A 16,370-nucleotide genomic window follows, 5' to 3' on the forward strand; every position below is an offset into this window, starting at 1 on the left:
TGATTAGACTGAGATTGGGAGTTTGACTCATCGGATGCTCGTGTGTGTGCGTGTGTGCGCGCGCGCTGGACCAGAACGATCGGCAGTCCAGCTGAGGACATCAGTGATGAAGCGGCAGTATATCATCCATTATTATCATTATTATTATTTAGAATGGATCTATGAGTGCGGTTTTGGATGCTGTGTCACCCGCTTTTTAAGGGCCATGTCTCACGCACACTCTCACCCCCCACCCCCCGCATGTGAACGTCTCTCACGCACCTCGGAGGGTCCACGCCGGCTCAGTCAGACCCGGGGACGACTCACCTTTTCATTGTCGCTGATCGATGTTTTCCACAATAGCCAATAAAGACAGATTGATAAATCTCTTTAATTGATTCTCCTTGCAACAAGGTCATTCGCAGGCAAGTGTCTGTGTGTGAGACCCGTGTGCGTGCGTGTGTGTGAGTGTGCGCGCGTTCCACATAACTGAGGAGTGCATATAGCCATATCGAGTGCCAGCTGTGCCCCACTGTGGAGCTGGCAGTGTGCCACTGGGCCATTTCCACAGGGTGTACTTAATGTCCGCGGTCCTGAGGTACCAACACAAAACACACTCCTCTGGTATTTAAACACGCACGCACGCACGCACGCACGCACGCACACACACACACACACACACAACACACACACACACTGCACGTGAGAGGCCTGCTGGAATTCCTTTGCAGACTTTCCAACATTATGTCAGTAAACAACCCCAGTTTGTTGTGTGGATGCTGTGATTTTCTCTTAAAACCAAATAATCGAGGACAGCGTTGAACAGTGCCTTTTCGCTTGTTTTTAAACCTGACATCCTTAAACCTGACTCTGAGAGTTCTTCATCATTCTCATCATCATCCCGATCGAACATACTCAGTGGTTTTGGTGTTACTCATTGACTCTGTTAACAAACGAACAAAACACAATTTTTCTTCGCACAAGATGTGATAAAAGTTCCATTTCTGTTTTCCGCGCATACTTAGATGTTAACTACTGTCAACGAAATAAATAAATGTTTGATGATGCGCAACCCAGTGATGGGCTTAGAAGATCGTGGCTTTTTCAAAATTAGAGTGGATGCGCATTTACGCGTAATTACAATGAATTTTCATGACGAGACGTGAATGAAGGATTGGATTGAATTCATGAAGCATAAAAAATATGCAGTTCGAGCTCCTGCTTCTCAAGCATTTGCCTCGTCTGTGAGGGTCGTGACGCAAGCCAAGAGCGCCTCGCTTGTGTCAGTCCAAATCCAGAAAGTAAAAGGTCACTACAGTAACCCTCCTCATGTGCTGATCATTGTAGGCTACAACTTGAGCCTTATTTGAATGAAACGCAAAGAACAAATAAGACAAGTCGTCATTTTGATGGTGGTGAACGTTGTTAAGGCTTTTAATATTCTAGTGAAATGTCCCTTTAATTCCTGAGTCGCACGTGACGCCGTTTAACCTGTTGCGGTTGTCCCGCACGACACTCGCTTCTCTGACATGAAACACCTTCATTTGTCTCTCTTACAACAGGAAAGGCGGATATTAGTTATTATCCCTCTCTGCTCAGTGTTTCTGACGGTAAACGCGGGCCTCCTGGTGCCCATTACAGGAGCTGCCAGATGATCGGTGCGGCGCGGAGGTCCCGTGGGACGCCGAACACGTGGTCCCGGCTGCCACAAGACGTCAGCGGCAGATGGCATCGGTACCCGCTACTGGCATGAGTGTCATTCCTCAAAGAGAGGGAGAAGGGAGCGTGTGTGTGGAGAGAGAGAGAAAGAGAGAGAGAAGAAGAGAGCGGGACACAGAACAGAAGAAGCTGCAGATTCAGAGAAGATACTTGAGAAAATGCGCACTGCATTCTGACAGGAGGTGAGTATCCCCGAGTCTGATTTTGGGTTTATGTTAAATGATTATTTTGTAACTGAGTTTGGTTTTGCAAAAACTGTGTCGCCGCCCCTGCATGACAATTTGCTCCTCTTCCTCTGGGAACGACCCGTTCACAAGGCAATTAACTGAACGCAAGGCGCTGGTGGGGCTCCGTTCCCATAAATTCTTCTTTGTTTCCACAGGAGAGATGTTGACATTGCCATTCGAGGAATCTCATGCGATGTGCGAGGCGCGGTTTGGTGCCAGCTATTCCCGCGACAGCTTGCCCGAGAGCCTGGAGCAGGAGCGACAGCACAACCCGGACAGGTCGCACTCAGCCATGCGGGAGGCCGACGATGACATCTCCGACAGGGATGAGGACGACAGGGAGGACGATCCCGACGACGACGGCCTTCCAAAGAAAAGAGGGCCCCGGAAAAAGAAGCACGCCAGGGAGCCGATGGACAGATCCAGGGTCCGGCGCCAGGAAGCCAACGCCCGGGAGCGGAACCGGATGCACGGGTTGAACGCAGCGCTGGAGAGCCTCCGAAAAGTTGTGCCGTGCTACTCAAAAACTCAAAAACTATCCAAGATCGAAACTCTAAGACTGGCTAAAAATTACATCTGGGCCCTCACAGAGACTTTGAGCGCGGGGAAAAGACCGGACCTGCTAACCTTCGTGCAGACTTTGTGCAAAGGATTATCGCAGCCAACAACCAATTTGGTGGCCGGGTGTTTGCAGCTGAACGCCAGAAATTTCCTCACAGATCACAACGGAGAGGTCATGTTCTCTGGCCGATCGCCCTACGAAGCCATATACTCGTACCCTGGCTCAGACATGAACACACCCCCAGGTCACAGCGGGAGCGGTTTGGACAGCGGCGCCAAGTCATTCAGGCACTACAGCTACGGCGGCGTGTACGAGCCCTACTACGAGAACCCATCCCCGGAGGGCGGGAGCCCTCATTTTGACGGCCAGCTGAGCCCCCCAATGAACTTTAACGGAATTTTTTCCTTAAAACACGAAGATCCAGAGTACTCCAAAAGTGGTCACTACAACATGCGTTACTGTGGCGCGCCGGGGCGCACGGCTCTTGCGCACAACTCCATGTACAGAGTCTCCCCAGAGGCCCGTTTCCCTTACGATCTGCACGTCCGCGGCCAGTCCTTCCAACCGCAAGGGGAGGTTAACGGCGCATTCCACAATTAATCACCTGTACAAAGTTTAACTAGTTTAACAAGTTTAGAAAAGAGGCAATTTGTTCTTGCAGAGGTTGACAGGAGAACAAAATGGACAGCAGATACGCTGATGCGCTGCAAAAAAAACAAAAACAAAAAATCGCTGATTTATTATGTGTTTAATGTCAAGTCTTATTTATTTATGTTTCTTTGACAGTTAAAATTCTGCGAAACTGATTAAGTATTTCCATTTTTGCTCAATTCTTGTCCCGCTGAATTTAAATCGGTGATATGCAGTAAAAGAAAGACGACCGATGTTCGAATTTATGTGACGAAAAGTTAGATTTAGCCTCAGATTTAGTGCAGCTCATTTGTCTCCATAATTCTAAAAACAAATCTCACCGACTGTTTACAATTTCAGAGGCAGAACAGCGGATGTCCGCCATGATATGGATAACCCAGAACGGACAAGTAATTGGACGTCTTTAATTAATCAGGGCTACAACACATTCGTCTCATGATTTCGCATAAAAATAATAAAAATCAGCTAAATAAAGAAGAAAGGAACCCTGTTGCAGGAAGGTATTGGCAGGGACAGATCTCGAAATTGTCAGCAATGAAGGTCAATCGATCTATGCAAGACAGCCGAATGCAATCTTTATTTATTAAATGACACATGTGTACTTCCCTTTCAGCGGGCCGTTTCGGATAATCTAATATCTAAATCACACGATCACAGCTGAAGCGTGCATGTGTTATATCTGGGGGACGAGTGGTCTAATTCGGTCCTAAATGCGCAGACAGAGTAGATGCACTTGGTGTTTGGAGTAAATCGATGTGATCAGGTGTATGTAAATGATGATCGTATTTATTTATTTATTTAAGCTAATTTAAGAAGTCTGTCAACTGGAATGTGGATATTATATTGTACACCTATTGTAAAATCCAACAGTATTTTATATGAATTTTCAAACTGCTAAAGTCGGTTTATGTTGCCTTGTATATGCAGCTGAGGGTCGAGGGGAGACGGACTCGCTCTGTGTGAAGTGAACGAAAACCTGCCTTAAAAACAGAGATGCTGACCATACATATGCAACAGAAGTTTGGGAACAGCGCTGTGTACTTTCTACACTCGTCTGTTCCCGCTGAATAGCGGCTGCGACGCTCCAATGTTGGTGGCTGCGCTCATCGATTCTGTTGCTTGTGTAAGTTGTCCAAAATGATGATCGAATATTGGAATATACTTCATTTTTGTTTTGTTTTTACCACCTCCACCATGGTCTCACCCCCCACCCCCCTCTCTCACACAGACCAGAAATTATGGATCGAACTCTTGGTGAAGTCACGTGTTCATGTTTTTGTGATGTGTTTTGTCGTTATAAAACAAAGATGCTGTTCGAGGCTTTTACGTTGTCGCACAGATTCTCAGCTTTCATGTGAAAATGATGGCCAGCACGAAGATGACCAATTTGACAATACTGACTGTCAGAAAAATAAAATGCACAAAAAATACACACAAATAAATTACAAGTTCGTAACGTTGTTCATTCATTATTATATTTTAATGTCAGACATGGACTCCTTCTCTGAGGTTTGGATTGGAAAAGCAGCCGAGGCGTATCAGAATCAACTCAACTTTCACGTTTTTAAAATCCTTTTTTCTTTTTTTTATCAGTTAAAGTGCTAAGCGCGAATCTTTATATAATGTGATCGAGCTGAAACTCTACATATGGCTCTTTTTTTCTGGCTTACGATCGTGGACGTCAATCCAATCACTCACAGGGCTGATTTGTGACAAAAATGCCCACAAGGTGTTGGATGGCAGCCGAATGCGCATCTGATCCCAGTCCTCCCAGTTTGGGGAGAAAGACCCGCAGGGACGCAGCGCCTGCAGAAGCTGGTCGCGCTCCAAAGAAACGAAAATAAAATTGATTTGACATTCTGGCAACTTTAAATTTGATCCTCTAAAACGGAGTTTAAAAGAAGAATCGCGCGATCAAAAGAGAAAAGGGAAAGTAATTATGTTTATCATCGATGAAAATATTTATTTTATTGCTTTTGAAATCTATAATTCTATGAAAGTACCCTAAATATTATTTTGTTAGACCTGAGGCTTAGCTGCAAACACACTTTCTCCTAAAGGTCGACCTTAGAATATATTGTTTTAATTGAATCCCATAGTTCCCGCAGCACAACCAGGCGTTAATTACTCGCGTTGCTTTTAACATCAAAAAGTAAAAGTGATCTCTTTGCAAAAAATTAATTCTAAAAATTTCTGTTTATCAAAATGATATTATATGAAGAGGAGAACAGGTGACTGGCACAAACCTTAAATAAGCCCGCGTATGAAAAAAAAACGGACATTTAAAAAGTTTTTAAAAATGTATTGTTTTTGAGACATGTATGCCCTGGCTTCTGGTGTATTTTGATCCAGCAGTCTTTTAAGGTAGAAATATATCATTTTTAGCAGGTCAAAATGATGTGGGACATTCGGTGGGTGAGCAGAATTTTTTTTTTTTTTTTTTTTTTTTAAAAGCTCAGTGTTGAAAATAATACAAATCACAAATTAGTTTTCTACCCTTACTCCCTCTCTCCTCCTCCTCCTCTTAGAAACACTCCAAACCTGGTTACCAGAGATCCCCACGAGACCCTAAAAATCACCTCTTTAGCTCCACTGCCCTTCACCACCAGGCCTCCTTTATCTCCTTCGCTGACTTCAGCTTGGAGTCTGTACATGTGTGTGTTCATGAGAGGCAAGTCGAGGAGAGTATGTGTGTGCGTGTGTGTGGGATGGGGGGTGGTTGTGAGAGGGGTGGTGGAGTGGCATTATTTAACTCCCGTAGGGTCAGCATGGGTGGCGTGCCACAGTTTAGCACCAGGTCAATCTGGTACATGTACCCCTGCATCCCTGCAGCTCATTACACTGTGCGGAGGGAAGGGGGTGGTGGTCGTGGTGGTTAGGGGGTTTGGCAGGGTGGGGGACTGTGGAAGACGCAGGGAGACAGAGGAAGCATATGGACCAGCTCTGTGTGGGAGGTGAAGGACAGAAATGGGGGATATATATCGTATAGAGGTGAATTTGCAATGAGCCGAGGTGTCATAATTAGCACAAAACAAACACGACGCTTCTATAGGGACAAGTTGCAGGATGCCAGCGACCCTCATGCAAGTTGAGCGAAAAGTTTCCCAGATCTACACCTCTGGAAAGTGTATTGTATTATTTTCTAATATGCTAATTTATTGTAATTAGGAGCCTTTTTCCTGTCTGAAAACCCGGAGTCAAGAAAAATGAAAATGGCACTCTCCAACACGTCGGCAGGCATCCTGGGTTTTTGCGCCATTCCCAGGCCCCAGATGGTGTGGGATGGGAAACGTTCCCCCATTAAATTCCTAATAATCATTTCTCCTGCGGAATCGAGGGTGGTGGCAGAGGGGCTGGGGCAGGGTGGGGGTGTGATGGTGTGTGTATGTGGGAAAAGAGGATTTGGTTGGTGGGTGAGGGGAGTGCAGGGATTTGTGTTTTAATTAGACAGATTTAAGGAGCTGAACCCCCCCCCCCCCCCCCCCCCCCCATCTCAAACCGCCTGTGTGTGGCTCTGATTCATTTGTGCACGCATATATATGGTACATATATATTTATTTCTGTGTGTATGCTGGTCAGGCCAGGGCTGATGCTGCTGCAGAGGAGGACTGACACCCTGGTACCCTGGGCCAGGATCTCATTAACATGTCAGATTGGTGGATCAGTCCTGCTGGCAGCCAGCCTGGCCTCTCACAGGAAGTACTTTCTCTCTATTGGTGAACTTGGCACCAAAGGGTTGGGGCGGGAGTGGGGTGGGTGAGGGGGATACATCGGCCCTGAAGGAGAGAGGAGAGGTATTAATTACAATATTTGGTGAGATTGGAAAAATATTGGTTGCGGTTTTGCGGTGAAAGATCCCCCCCACCTGGGAGTTGGAAATAACGAGTGATGAATAGTGGCGCCGAAAGAGAACAGACTGCCTCCTGCAGATGAACTATTCTGGAGGTGGAGATATGCTAAGTATGTGACGGGAGCATCTGTCGCTACATCACCTTTGTGGTTTGTGCCCTTTGACTATGGGTATTCTGAGTGCGTGTGACGGGAAGCGTGTGCGGGGGGTGGGTTTTGGGTCAGGTGAGGAAGGATACAGGGGTGCGATCTGCTGACACCCCAGCAACACCCTATTTCAGGGCACATTCACAAACACGTGCTACTGGGTGAAGAGGTTGAGATTAATTTGACTGCAAACAAGAGCATCTGGTAGGTATGGTACTGCAGAGTTAGATAGATAGATAGATAGATAGATAGATAGATAGATAGATAGATAGATAGATAGATAGATAGATAGATAGATAGATAGATAGATAGATATAGATAGATAGATAGATAGATAGATAGATAGATAGATAGATAGATAGATAGATAGATAGATAGATAGATAGATAGATAGATGGATGGATGGATGGAGGATGGATGGATGGAGGATGGATGGATGGATGGATGGATGGATGGATGGATGGATGGATGGATGGATGGATGGATGGATGGATGGATGGACGGACAGACAGACGGACCGATGGACGGACAGATAGATAGATAGATAGATTTACCTCCTACCAGGGAGACAACTGTTTTCGCTCAGGAAAGTGGTATTCCAGGGATACCAGTTGGCCGAAGGGAAAATCTTGCTGAATCAAGACCATCATTGGACTGGGTTCCACACCATTTCAGCCTGATTTAGTTGGTCTTATGGGCTGACACTTGTCATATCGCCACAAGCGCTTTCAATGTGAGTCAATATGGCAACAATGTGCTAATTATCAGAATGTAACAAGACTCATAATGATGTAAATCCCGCCAGATTAAGGTGTACCCGATCAAAATTAGATTTATGGTCAATTACTTGTTTGAGCCTCATTTCGGGCAGGGTAGCGAACACCTAAATGTTCACATTGGGCCCTGGATGAGATGGCGACTCATTCAGGGGCGTACTCTGCCTTATGCAGCTGGGATAGGCTCTAGCACCCTCCCCATGACCCTGTAAGGGATGATGCAGTCCAGTTCGCACAAGTTATACGTCTAGGATCTTAATCTGGCTTGATTTAGCTCTACTTCATCACTGCCTCTCACCTACAAGTGGACCTCAGCTTGTGTATCAGATGTTAATGGTCAGTACAACATTTGCTAAAAGAGCCATACCTAATTGTATCTGTCAGGGTTGGATCCAGGAGTTAGACTCTTGAGCTCCACCATGTAGGTTCCTTCTCAACAACAGTTGAATCACACTACTCACATCAGACATGTTGTTTGTCAGGGTACGTTACAAAACACCATATGGTTTTGTGAAGATGGTCATATACATCAAAGAAGCACTCAAGGATATGAGAAACTAAAAAGCTTCAGATAAAAAAACAACCATTTCTTTCACAATATAATGGCCAGCAGAGTTTTTCTATTTGAAGGGTTTCACCGATGAACACCGTGTGGTGCTCTCTGCTCCGCTTCTACTATGTGACTCATTTGTTTATGTCCATATTTTTGTCACACCCTCGAGACAAGATTCATTTCAGCACTTCATTTTGTATCTTTATAAAATTAGAAGGAAAACAGCATGTAGTTAATAGATTCCAATCCATCCTGTTCTTCTTATTATTACACACAGGCCACACTGATGCATGGATCCATGGATAGATCTCTCTGCCGCAGCGCTGACACTAATGTTTTACCACCCTCGCCAGCATTCCCATTTTGAAATGAGAGATCGCCAACATTAAACATGTAAGAACAAGTAGGAACTTTCTCGGCTCATCTAGACTAATTATATAGCGCTTTGTGAGGAGTCATTAGGTTCATAATTAACTATCTATTAGTATGAAGAAAGAATCCATTCATAATAGCTGTAGTGAGATTTGCTGCTCTTTCTTAACTCATAACGTATTGGATCATAATCACCACTGATAAGACTTTTCACTGACCCTCAAATACGGGTATATATTCAGATCAGGTAAACTGGAGCGACACCTCGCGCGCAAGGAACGCTGGAGCTCAATCTGAAAGTCTCAGTTTGAAGTAGTTTTTCCACGAGCGGGCGAGGAAATTGGGTACACAAGCCTCAGCTGGCAAAGATTATCAAGGAACAACAACACGCATCAGCAAAATCCAATTAATTTATCGCGCGCGGGGAGACTTTTCCACAATTTACGCAGCACTGAGACATGACAGGAGGATTTTTGTGGGAGGTTATGACTGTAACAAATGTCCCAACTGGCAGGAGCGTCGTCCCGTTGACGTATGATCTTTTTATGTAAAATATCTTTGTGTTTCTTTTTATTATTCTGGGCAATTCTGTGCCATCACCAATCTGTCCCATACTGCCTTTCAAGCATTTGCTGTGGGACCCATGCTGCGTTCACAAGACCCCTCTCTCCCTGACACACACACGCACGCATGCACACACACGCACACATGCGCACACACACACACACGCAAACACACACACACACATGCAAACACACACACACTAGGGAAAGTGAGCTGTCTGGTGAGGGTTGGATTCTTGGTGTAGGTCCAAAAATGTGTCACTCGGGACACGCATGGCCTGCTGGAGGCAAGAATTCTGACGCTAATGGGCCCCGCAGCCGTCGGCACCACCTGGGGATATGGGAGATGGGGTGGATGGATGGGGGAGGATGGAGGGAGGGAGGAGAGTGAATGTATGCAGCACAGTGTTCTTGTGATAATCTATCTATCTATCTATCTATCTATCTATCTATCTATCTATCTATCTATCTATCTATCTATCTATCTATCTACCTACCTACCTACTACCTACCTACCTACCTACCTACCTACCTACCTACCTACCTACCTACCTATCTAGTAAAAGTGTGTTTACCTTAGCATAGTGCTTGAATTTTTTTCCTCCAACCTGCTGCAGTAAAAGGTGTGTTTCCAAATGCTATTAGACATCAACCCAGTGGTTGCCACTCAATATGTTCTTTGAACTTGTGGAATTAATGCATTTAGAAGGAAAAGTCACCCTCCTCCCAAACCACCACCCTCTCGCCATAATAGACAGCTTCTAAAAAACGTGAAGGCATAAACAGGCAGGGCAGGTGTTGACGATGCAAATGAAACGGATGACAGATGGCAAGCCTCACGATTGCTCACTGTGCAGATAATGGATGGAGGTAATCAAATTCCTCTGAGGCTTTGGGACTTTCTTCAGAACTTTCTCATCAATTGCACCATCAAACAGCACCGGCGTCAAACGCGGGCCCCTCTGCCTCAGAAGGGACACAAAGGAGATACAAGTTAGTTTTCTGATAGACTCTGCTCGTGCCGAAAAAAACACGCCCTTCCGCTTGTGTTATAGCCACATTTCTCTTCTATATATAAATGCCAGATCGCCTTTATCATCCATATCTCTGGCTGTACGTGAGGCGCAGTCAGAGATCAGATGTAGGAACAAACATGAAGAGAAACAACAACACGGGTCTTCAGTGGGGGATCTGGCTGTTTCCATCAACTGCTTTCATGTTCCAAGAGTGAATATTTCTTATGAATCATAAAATCGTGGCTGTGGCTCTGTAAATGTTCCCCCATCGGCGTGACACATTTTGGTTTAGATGAGCCCTGTTTTGAAGTTCAGTTGTATAGTTCAGTCGTGGGTTTGTATTTGTCCCGTTTCAGTGGAAGCGTCAGAAACACAGTAAAGAGGCTGAAAAAGATTTTATATATATATATTTAAATTTTCAATTTCAATTGTGACTTTCAATCACAATTTTCACTTATGTTTACAGTCAAACACACACAAGCCTTGGAAAAAAACACCAGGTCTGTGTCTGAAAATCATCTTCCCCCATCACAACACTCAAGAACAGCATATTACTGCAACTATTCTCTTTCACACTTCCAGCTATGATAGCAGCTTCAAGTGTCAAACATATGTTGGCAGCGAAACGCGTAGGAGAAAGTATCACAGAGGCGAAGGGAGTTAGGTACGTGGCATATCACAACTTTTTTTCTTACATGTCAGGTGATGCAGCTTTTAAAAAATGTAATGAACGAATGTGATAATTGCTCCTGCAAGATCGCAGGACACTGCCGGCTTATAGTAAAGGCGCAAATGCGATTTCTGGGCATTTTTTCTTTTTTTTTTAAGTAAATAAAATTGATATGTTGGTGAGATGTGTGACAATCATAGGGCATATTTTTCCACTTTTCCTTTGTAAAAGCATTATTGAAAAGTTACCATTCTCTCGTTTTGTTGACAGTGTAGTTTTCTGAGAAATTTGATCCAAATAAAACAACTTTTCCCTGTGCAGCCGCATCAAGGTCACACGCAGCAAAAGAGTGTAATTAACCTATTCTAATTCATTTGGATCATCTCGCCCTTAGTTACCTTAGCATGTGTGAAATTCCCAATTAACTCTATCCTGTTAAATCACAAAACAACACCATATGATTTTTTATATATAAATAATGAATTCCTTTGTCTTTGACTGGCACAGATGAGGCATGAGAAAGGCACATGTACGGCGAGCGTATTAGTTAGGCGAGTGCATGCGACGGTACCCGTTCACGGCTGACAGAGTGTTGGTGTCCTCGGGCATGGCTGCCAAGCTGCCAGTCTGCGCCGTCACACCTTGCTGACTTTAAAGATTGCCCTGCAGATATGGGGAGGCTGCGCGGAGGGCCTCACGTTTTTAACACTGCACAGTCTGGCGAGCCGCGAGAGTTTACGACTCAGGATCAGTGCCAAGAACTGCCCACCAGAGGGAAGGGGTTTGGGGAGGGAAAAGGAACGGGGAAGAAGGGGAGAAACGGGGGTAAGGCACAGTCGCCTGCGAAATATGTGTGCACCAATGTGGGCATGCATGAAATCTTCCTCGGAATCAGTGTGCATATAAGGTGTAAGGGTATAAATTCAATAACACGGTGTGTCAAATCGATACAGCACACTCCTCCATGACACGCGCACACGCGCGCACACACACATTGCCTTTTCTCTGTAATCCACACAAATGGCGCTGGATGGCAGAATGTAAATGAGCTGGTTATTACACAGCAACGTTCATCAAGCTGAGCTGGAAAGACTTCAATGGCCCTGATGAATATGCATGCAAATTTGTTAATTAAGTTAATTATTCTGCTGAAAATTCATTTGTCTTCCCAAGGACATTTCTACGATGATTTTAACATGTTTCCACCATTAGTCATGCACCGTGCTATTGAGGATCACTTCTGTTCACCTTTAGGAAAGTTGAGGCCACAATGGGGGTGATAGAACACCTAGAAATGAGGAGGAAGAGGAGGAGGAGGAGAAGGAATGAAGCAGGTAGAGGACAACACATCCAGGGCGTGGGGTGCGATCGGAGGTAGACGGCAGCTGGTGCTGCCTGAGGATACAGAGGGCTAAGCCAAAAAGAGGTGTCTGTAGGATATTAGCTCAGCGGGTGGAGTGTTGGGTAGACGGTGCCAGCTAGGTCTGGGGGTCCAGTTCTCAACAGGACCATCCAAGAAAGGATCTTTTTTCACAGCAGGATGAGACACTTGTGCTTTTTCACCCTGAGAGGCATTGTTATGGTATGACAAATTAAAAAACCAAGTTGTCAGGGAGGCCTAAACCTTTGCATGAAAAAATATTTGAATAAAAACACACATTTCCCCCCCAACCAGGTAACTTTTTCGGGCAATTTCCAAGTCTAGATGCTGCACATAGGTTCTTCTCCACTTAAAGAACCTTAAATCTGATATGAAAAGTGAATCTAAGTACGGTAGTTAAAAATACACTTCATATCGGACAGATGGGGGGAAAATGTAGCAAGAAAAACATCAGGACGCGCTGCTTGATACAACAAATGGCCACTCTTATAAGAGGCGGCCGCATTTCTACAGCAGGCCCAGTCTGAATATCCAGATGTTTGATTTTTTAATTAAGCCGTGATAGTTAATCTCCGTTCTTCTCTATCTGACAACAGCAGGTGAAGGAGGAGGGTGAACCTAAAATATAAAGATAATGGTGATGATGTGGGACGAGTGTACATCAAAAGAATATAACTATATAACAAGAGAAAACTTTTGAATGTGCTTAGAATAGTGCAGTGATTTATTTACGCGTATAGAGAGGAAAAAGGTGATGTGGCTCAGTGATGGTGAACTAGTGCGCTAGTGTGCTCTCTAGTGGTGAAATGAAGGTCAAAGTGCACCTCAACGTCCATGTATAGATCCATGTCAACTATGATTGTGTGTTAAACCATGTATCTAATCATTTTATTTTATTTTTTTTACATTTTATTCCCATGACATATTTAATCAGGATGAGCTGCATTAGCAAAATGTCACCCACGCCAGTATTTGATGTTCCAGGATTAAGTCATCTGTATTTGCTCACTAAAACAGTTGGTCATGATGACGATGCTGACACGCTGACAGTCCACATTAACATATAACAAGACTTTATTAGTACCAAACCCCCCCCCACACACACACACACATACACATACACATGCATGCGTGCATTGGGCAAAAAAAAGAAAGGAAAAAAAACATCAATTAAATTCACATATGGCCGGAATAATTATTGTTATAGATAACTGAAATTAAAGGGGGAGATGCCGAAGTGAAAGAGGAGGCAGTGTTGCCCCGGAGAAAAGAGGAGCAGGGCGTGAATGCCAAGGCCAGGGAGGGCTAGTAACAGAGACGACACAAGAAAACAGCAACAGCTGTGTAGCTTGTGGCTAAAAACAGACTGGAACAACAACATCATTTGCTAAGAAAATGATCTGGGGAAGGAAATGAAGGAAAGGGAAAGGAGGGGAGGGGAGGGGAGGGGGAGAGAAGAGCAGCAAAGTAATGTTTTGTACTTCTTTTTTAATGGTTTATGTCGTTAAAACAGTCTTGTCTCGTATTGTTTAATTTACAAAAAGCATATTTTGAGCACACTTCTCATCAGCTGAGCCTGTCCAAGGAGGCAAATGTAATTGTTTCTGTCTTGTGTATGCAAGACCGAGGTGAGGGTTGCCTACATGGCCCGAAACAGAAAAAGAAAAGAAAAGCCACAGAATTTGACTTTTAATTCAGCATTATTGATTATTAATTTTGGCTGCATCAAATTAAGGATCATCATTTTGGTCATCATTTGGTGTTTTCAAACACAGCAAATCACCTAATTGTAAACCAAATCTTCTGTAGTGGCTGCCAGAGAATGTGTGAGCACGCCTGCGACTGCTCTGCCCTTGACTTGTACTCATTCATCCAAGCGTGCTGGATGGTTTAGTTAATTAAGCTTAATCTACCCCCAGAGACAGATACGAGTGCTGTTACAGTGGCCTGCTGAGCGGTCCCTGTACTCTCTTCTCTGGGGCCCCCCGTGGAGCCATTGGGGTCGCACTACTCAACCATTCAAGTACATTGACAGAATTAAAAGGTTCAAAAGAAGCAAGAGCAAAAAATGTGTAAAGAGCACTATTTCTTTTGCCTTAAAGAGCCTTTTTGCAGCCCATAAGGACAAAATCCTTCAGCAGAATTTGTCGTATTTGTGTGCACAAGTTGATGCCATTATTTAAAATACAATATTTAATTTGATTAGAAATAGTAAGTGGAAAAACAAAAAAATTGTAAAACACTTGTATCATGTTATTGTCTTGTCTTCTGCTGTGGAAATGAGGTGATTCTTTTTTCTTTTTTTAAAAAAAGGCTTGATATCAAAACAGAATTTTTAGTTTTACTTGAAGCTTGGTTTCTCCTTTACTGGCTCTCTTCCACTTTCTCTGTTGATAGAACCTCTTCTGCAGTAAAACTTCTGCAAACATGTAAAGCTTTACTCGGTTCCCCTTTTGTTGTATTTTTAGATTAGCTTCATTTATAAGACTGATGAAGCTTGACTGATGTATTTAAAACAAACAAACACACAAAACACTGAATATCTCACAAGAACACAGTAGAGTTTTGGACTGTGAATGCTGCATTGTGCATGGTAGTGGTGCTCTGTCCAGCAACATTATCTCTCTCCTTTGAATTCCTGCAGCACAAAATGCTCCAAATGTGTTTTCTGGATGTCTTTGGAATCATATACAGCAGCGGATTCATACAGCAGTGCGAGTATGCAATGATACGGCAGACAGAGTAGGCGACGTACAGTGTATCCTCTGCGTAACAGCTTTGGGGTTTATAAAAACTTTTGACGATGAGCAAAATGTTGTACGGACCCCAGCAGATGAAGAAGGCTGCAACAATACATAAAATCATTACCACGGTGCAGTAGGTTCCCCTTTTGGAAGCCTGCAGGACAGTCTTGAGGATGAAAGAGTAGCAGAACACGATGATGGTGAAAGGGAGGAAGAAGAGCAGCGAAACATGGAGGTAATAGCCTAGGTTGACATGAGATTCCGGAGAGGTGTCTTCGCATGAGGACAAGTTGTTCCACTGAGTTTCCACCTTGACAGTTATAGCATCGTTCACGGATGCTGCAGCACTGATGAGCCAAGCAGCCGTGCAGGAGCCCACCGCAAACCTTTTCCTCCTCGAAGGGTCGTTCGGCCACTGCAGCACCACCGTGACGAACCGGTCCACGGTGAGGGCGGTCAGCAAAATGACACTGCTGTTCACGCCAACAATGTAGGCGGCAGTCAGGAGTTTGCACGCATATTCACCAAACACCCAGTGGTGCAGCTGATAGTAGGCCCAGAATGGGAGGGTGAGGGTGAAGACCAGGTCAGAGCAGGCCAGGTTCAGGATAAACAGACTGGTGATATTTTTGAGCTTCTCACCAAACAGAAGAATGGCAAGGACGAGGAGGTTGCCTGTGACACTGAACACGAAGATCAGGATGAAGATGGCGCCAGTGATGGATTCCAAGTCTGATATGTCACAAAGAATGGCCAAATCATTGTCAAAGTCTGTATCCTCAACACTCATGGTGTTATCAGGAGTCTTCTTGTAGGAGAGAGAGAGAGATGGCACTTAATCCTTTAACCACACTAACGGCATTGAAAGGCGTTCCTTCTCGAAGTGTCTCTTTTAACAACTAAACTTCCTCTTTTTGCTTCATAATGAGTCACTCTAAAATGAACTTCCCATTACTTTTGTTTTTGTTTATTACTGTTACTAAGTACAGACTTGCTCTTTTTAGTGAGAACTTGTTACCCAAAAGGATAAGAATAAAATATAGTTATATTAAACCAATCAAACTGATGGCATCACAAATAAATCATCCAGAGTGTTGATTGTGTATACATGCACAACACACGATACAGTAGTTTTTAATAGAGCATAGCTGGGGAAAAAAA

The 16,370-nt window shown here is 44.2% G+C and overlaps 3 protein-coding genes across 3 annotated transcripts in view; 1 reads left to right on the forward strand and 2 right to left on the reverse strand.

Moving 5' to 3' along the window:
• The first annotated feature begins 1,540 nt into the window (after positions 1 to 1,540).
• On the forward strand, positions 1,541 to 4,594 carry neurod6b (neuronal differentiation 6b). The gene is made up of 2 exons (XM_057057432.1): positions 1,541 to 1,880; positions 2,081 to 4,594. Exon 2 carries the CDS (start codon positions 2,086 to 2,088, stop codon positions 3,085 to 3,087), a length of 1,002 nt encoding a protein of 333 aa, XP_056913412.1. The 5' UTR covers positions 1,541 to 1,880; positions 2,081 to 2,085; the 3' UTR covers positions 3,088 to 4,594.
• A 9,339-nt stretch (positions 4,595 to 13,933) lies between these two features.
• On the reverse strand, positions 13,934 to 16,083 carry LOC130538988 (chemokine XC receptor 1-like). Its single transcript, XM_057057054.1, has one exon. It carries the CDS (start codon positions 15,997 to 15,999, stop codon positions 15,010 to 15,012), a length of 990 nt encoding a protein of 329 aa, XP_056913034.1. The 5' UTR covers positions 16,000 to 16,083; the 3' UTR covers positions 13,934 to 15,009.
• A 218-nt stretch (positions 16,084 to 16,301) lies between these two features.
• The window catches only part of LOC130538986 (chemokine XC receptor 1-like), a 2,094-nt gene continuing 2,025 nt past the window's right edge, over positions 16,302 to 16,370 (reverse strand). The window contains exon 2 of the mRNA XM_057057053.1: positions 16,302 to 16,370. This exon is cut by the window's right edge and continues 1,521 nt beyond it. The gene's annotated coding sequence lies outside the window, so the exon portion shown is untranslated.

This window comes from Takifugu flavidus, chromosome 15 (assembly GCF_003711565.1).
Source record: "Takifugu flavidus isolate HTHZ2018 chromosome 15, ASM371156v2, whole genome shotgun sequence".
Taxonomy (NCBI): domain Eukaryota; kingdom Metazoa; phylum Chordata; class Actinopteri; order Tetraodontiformes; family Tetraodontidae; genus Takifugu; species Takifugu flavidus.

Bases quoted from the DNA above. Each gene is read 5' to 3' on its own strand.
- neurod6b (XM_057057432.1), top strand. From the start codon at position 2,086: ATGTTGACATTGCCATTCGAGGAATCTCATGCGATGTGCGAGGCGCGG.
- LOC130538988 (XM_057057054.1), bottom strand. From the start codon at position 15,999: ATGAGTGTTGAGGATACAGACTTTGACAATGATTTGGCCATTCTTTGT.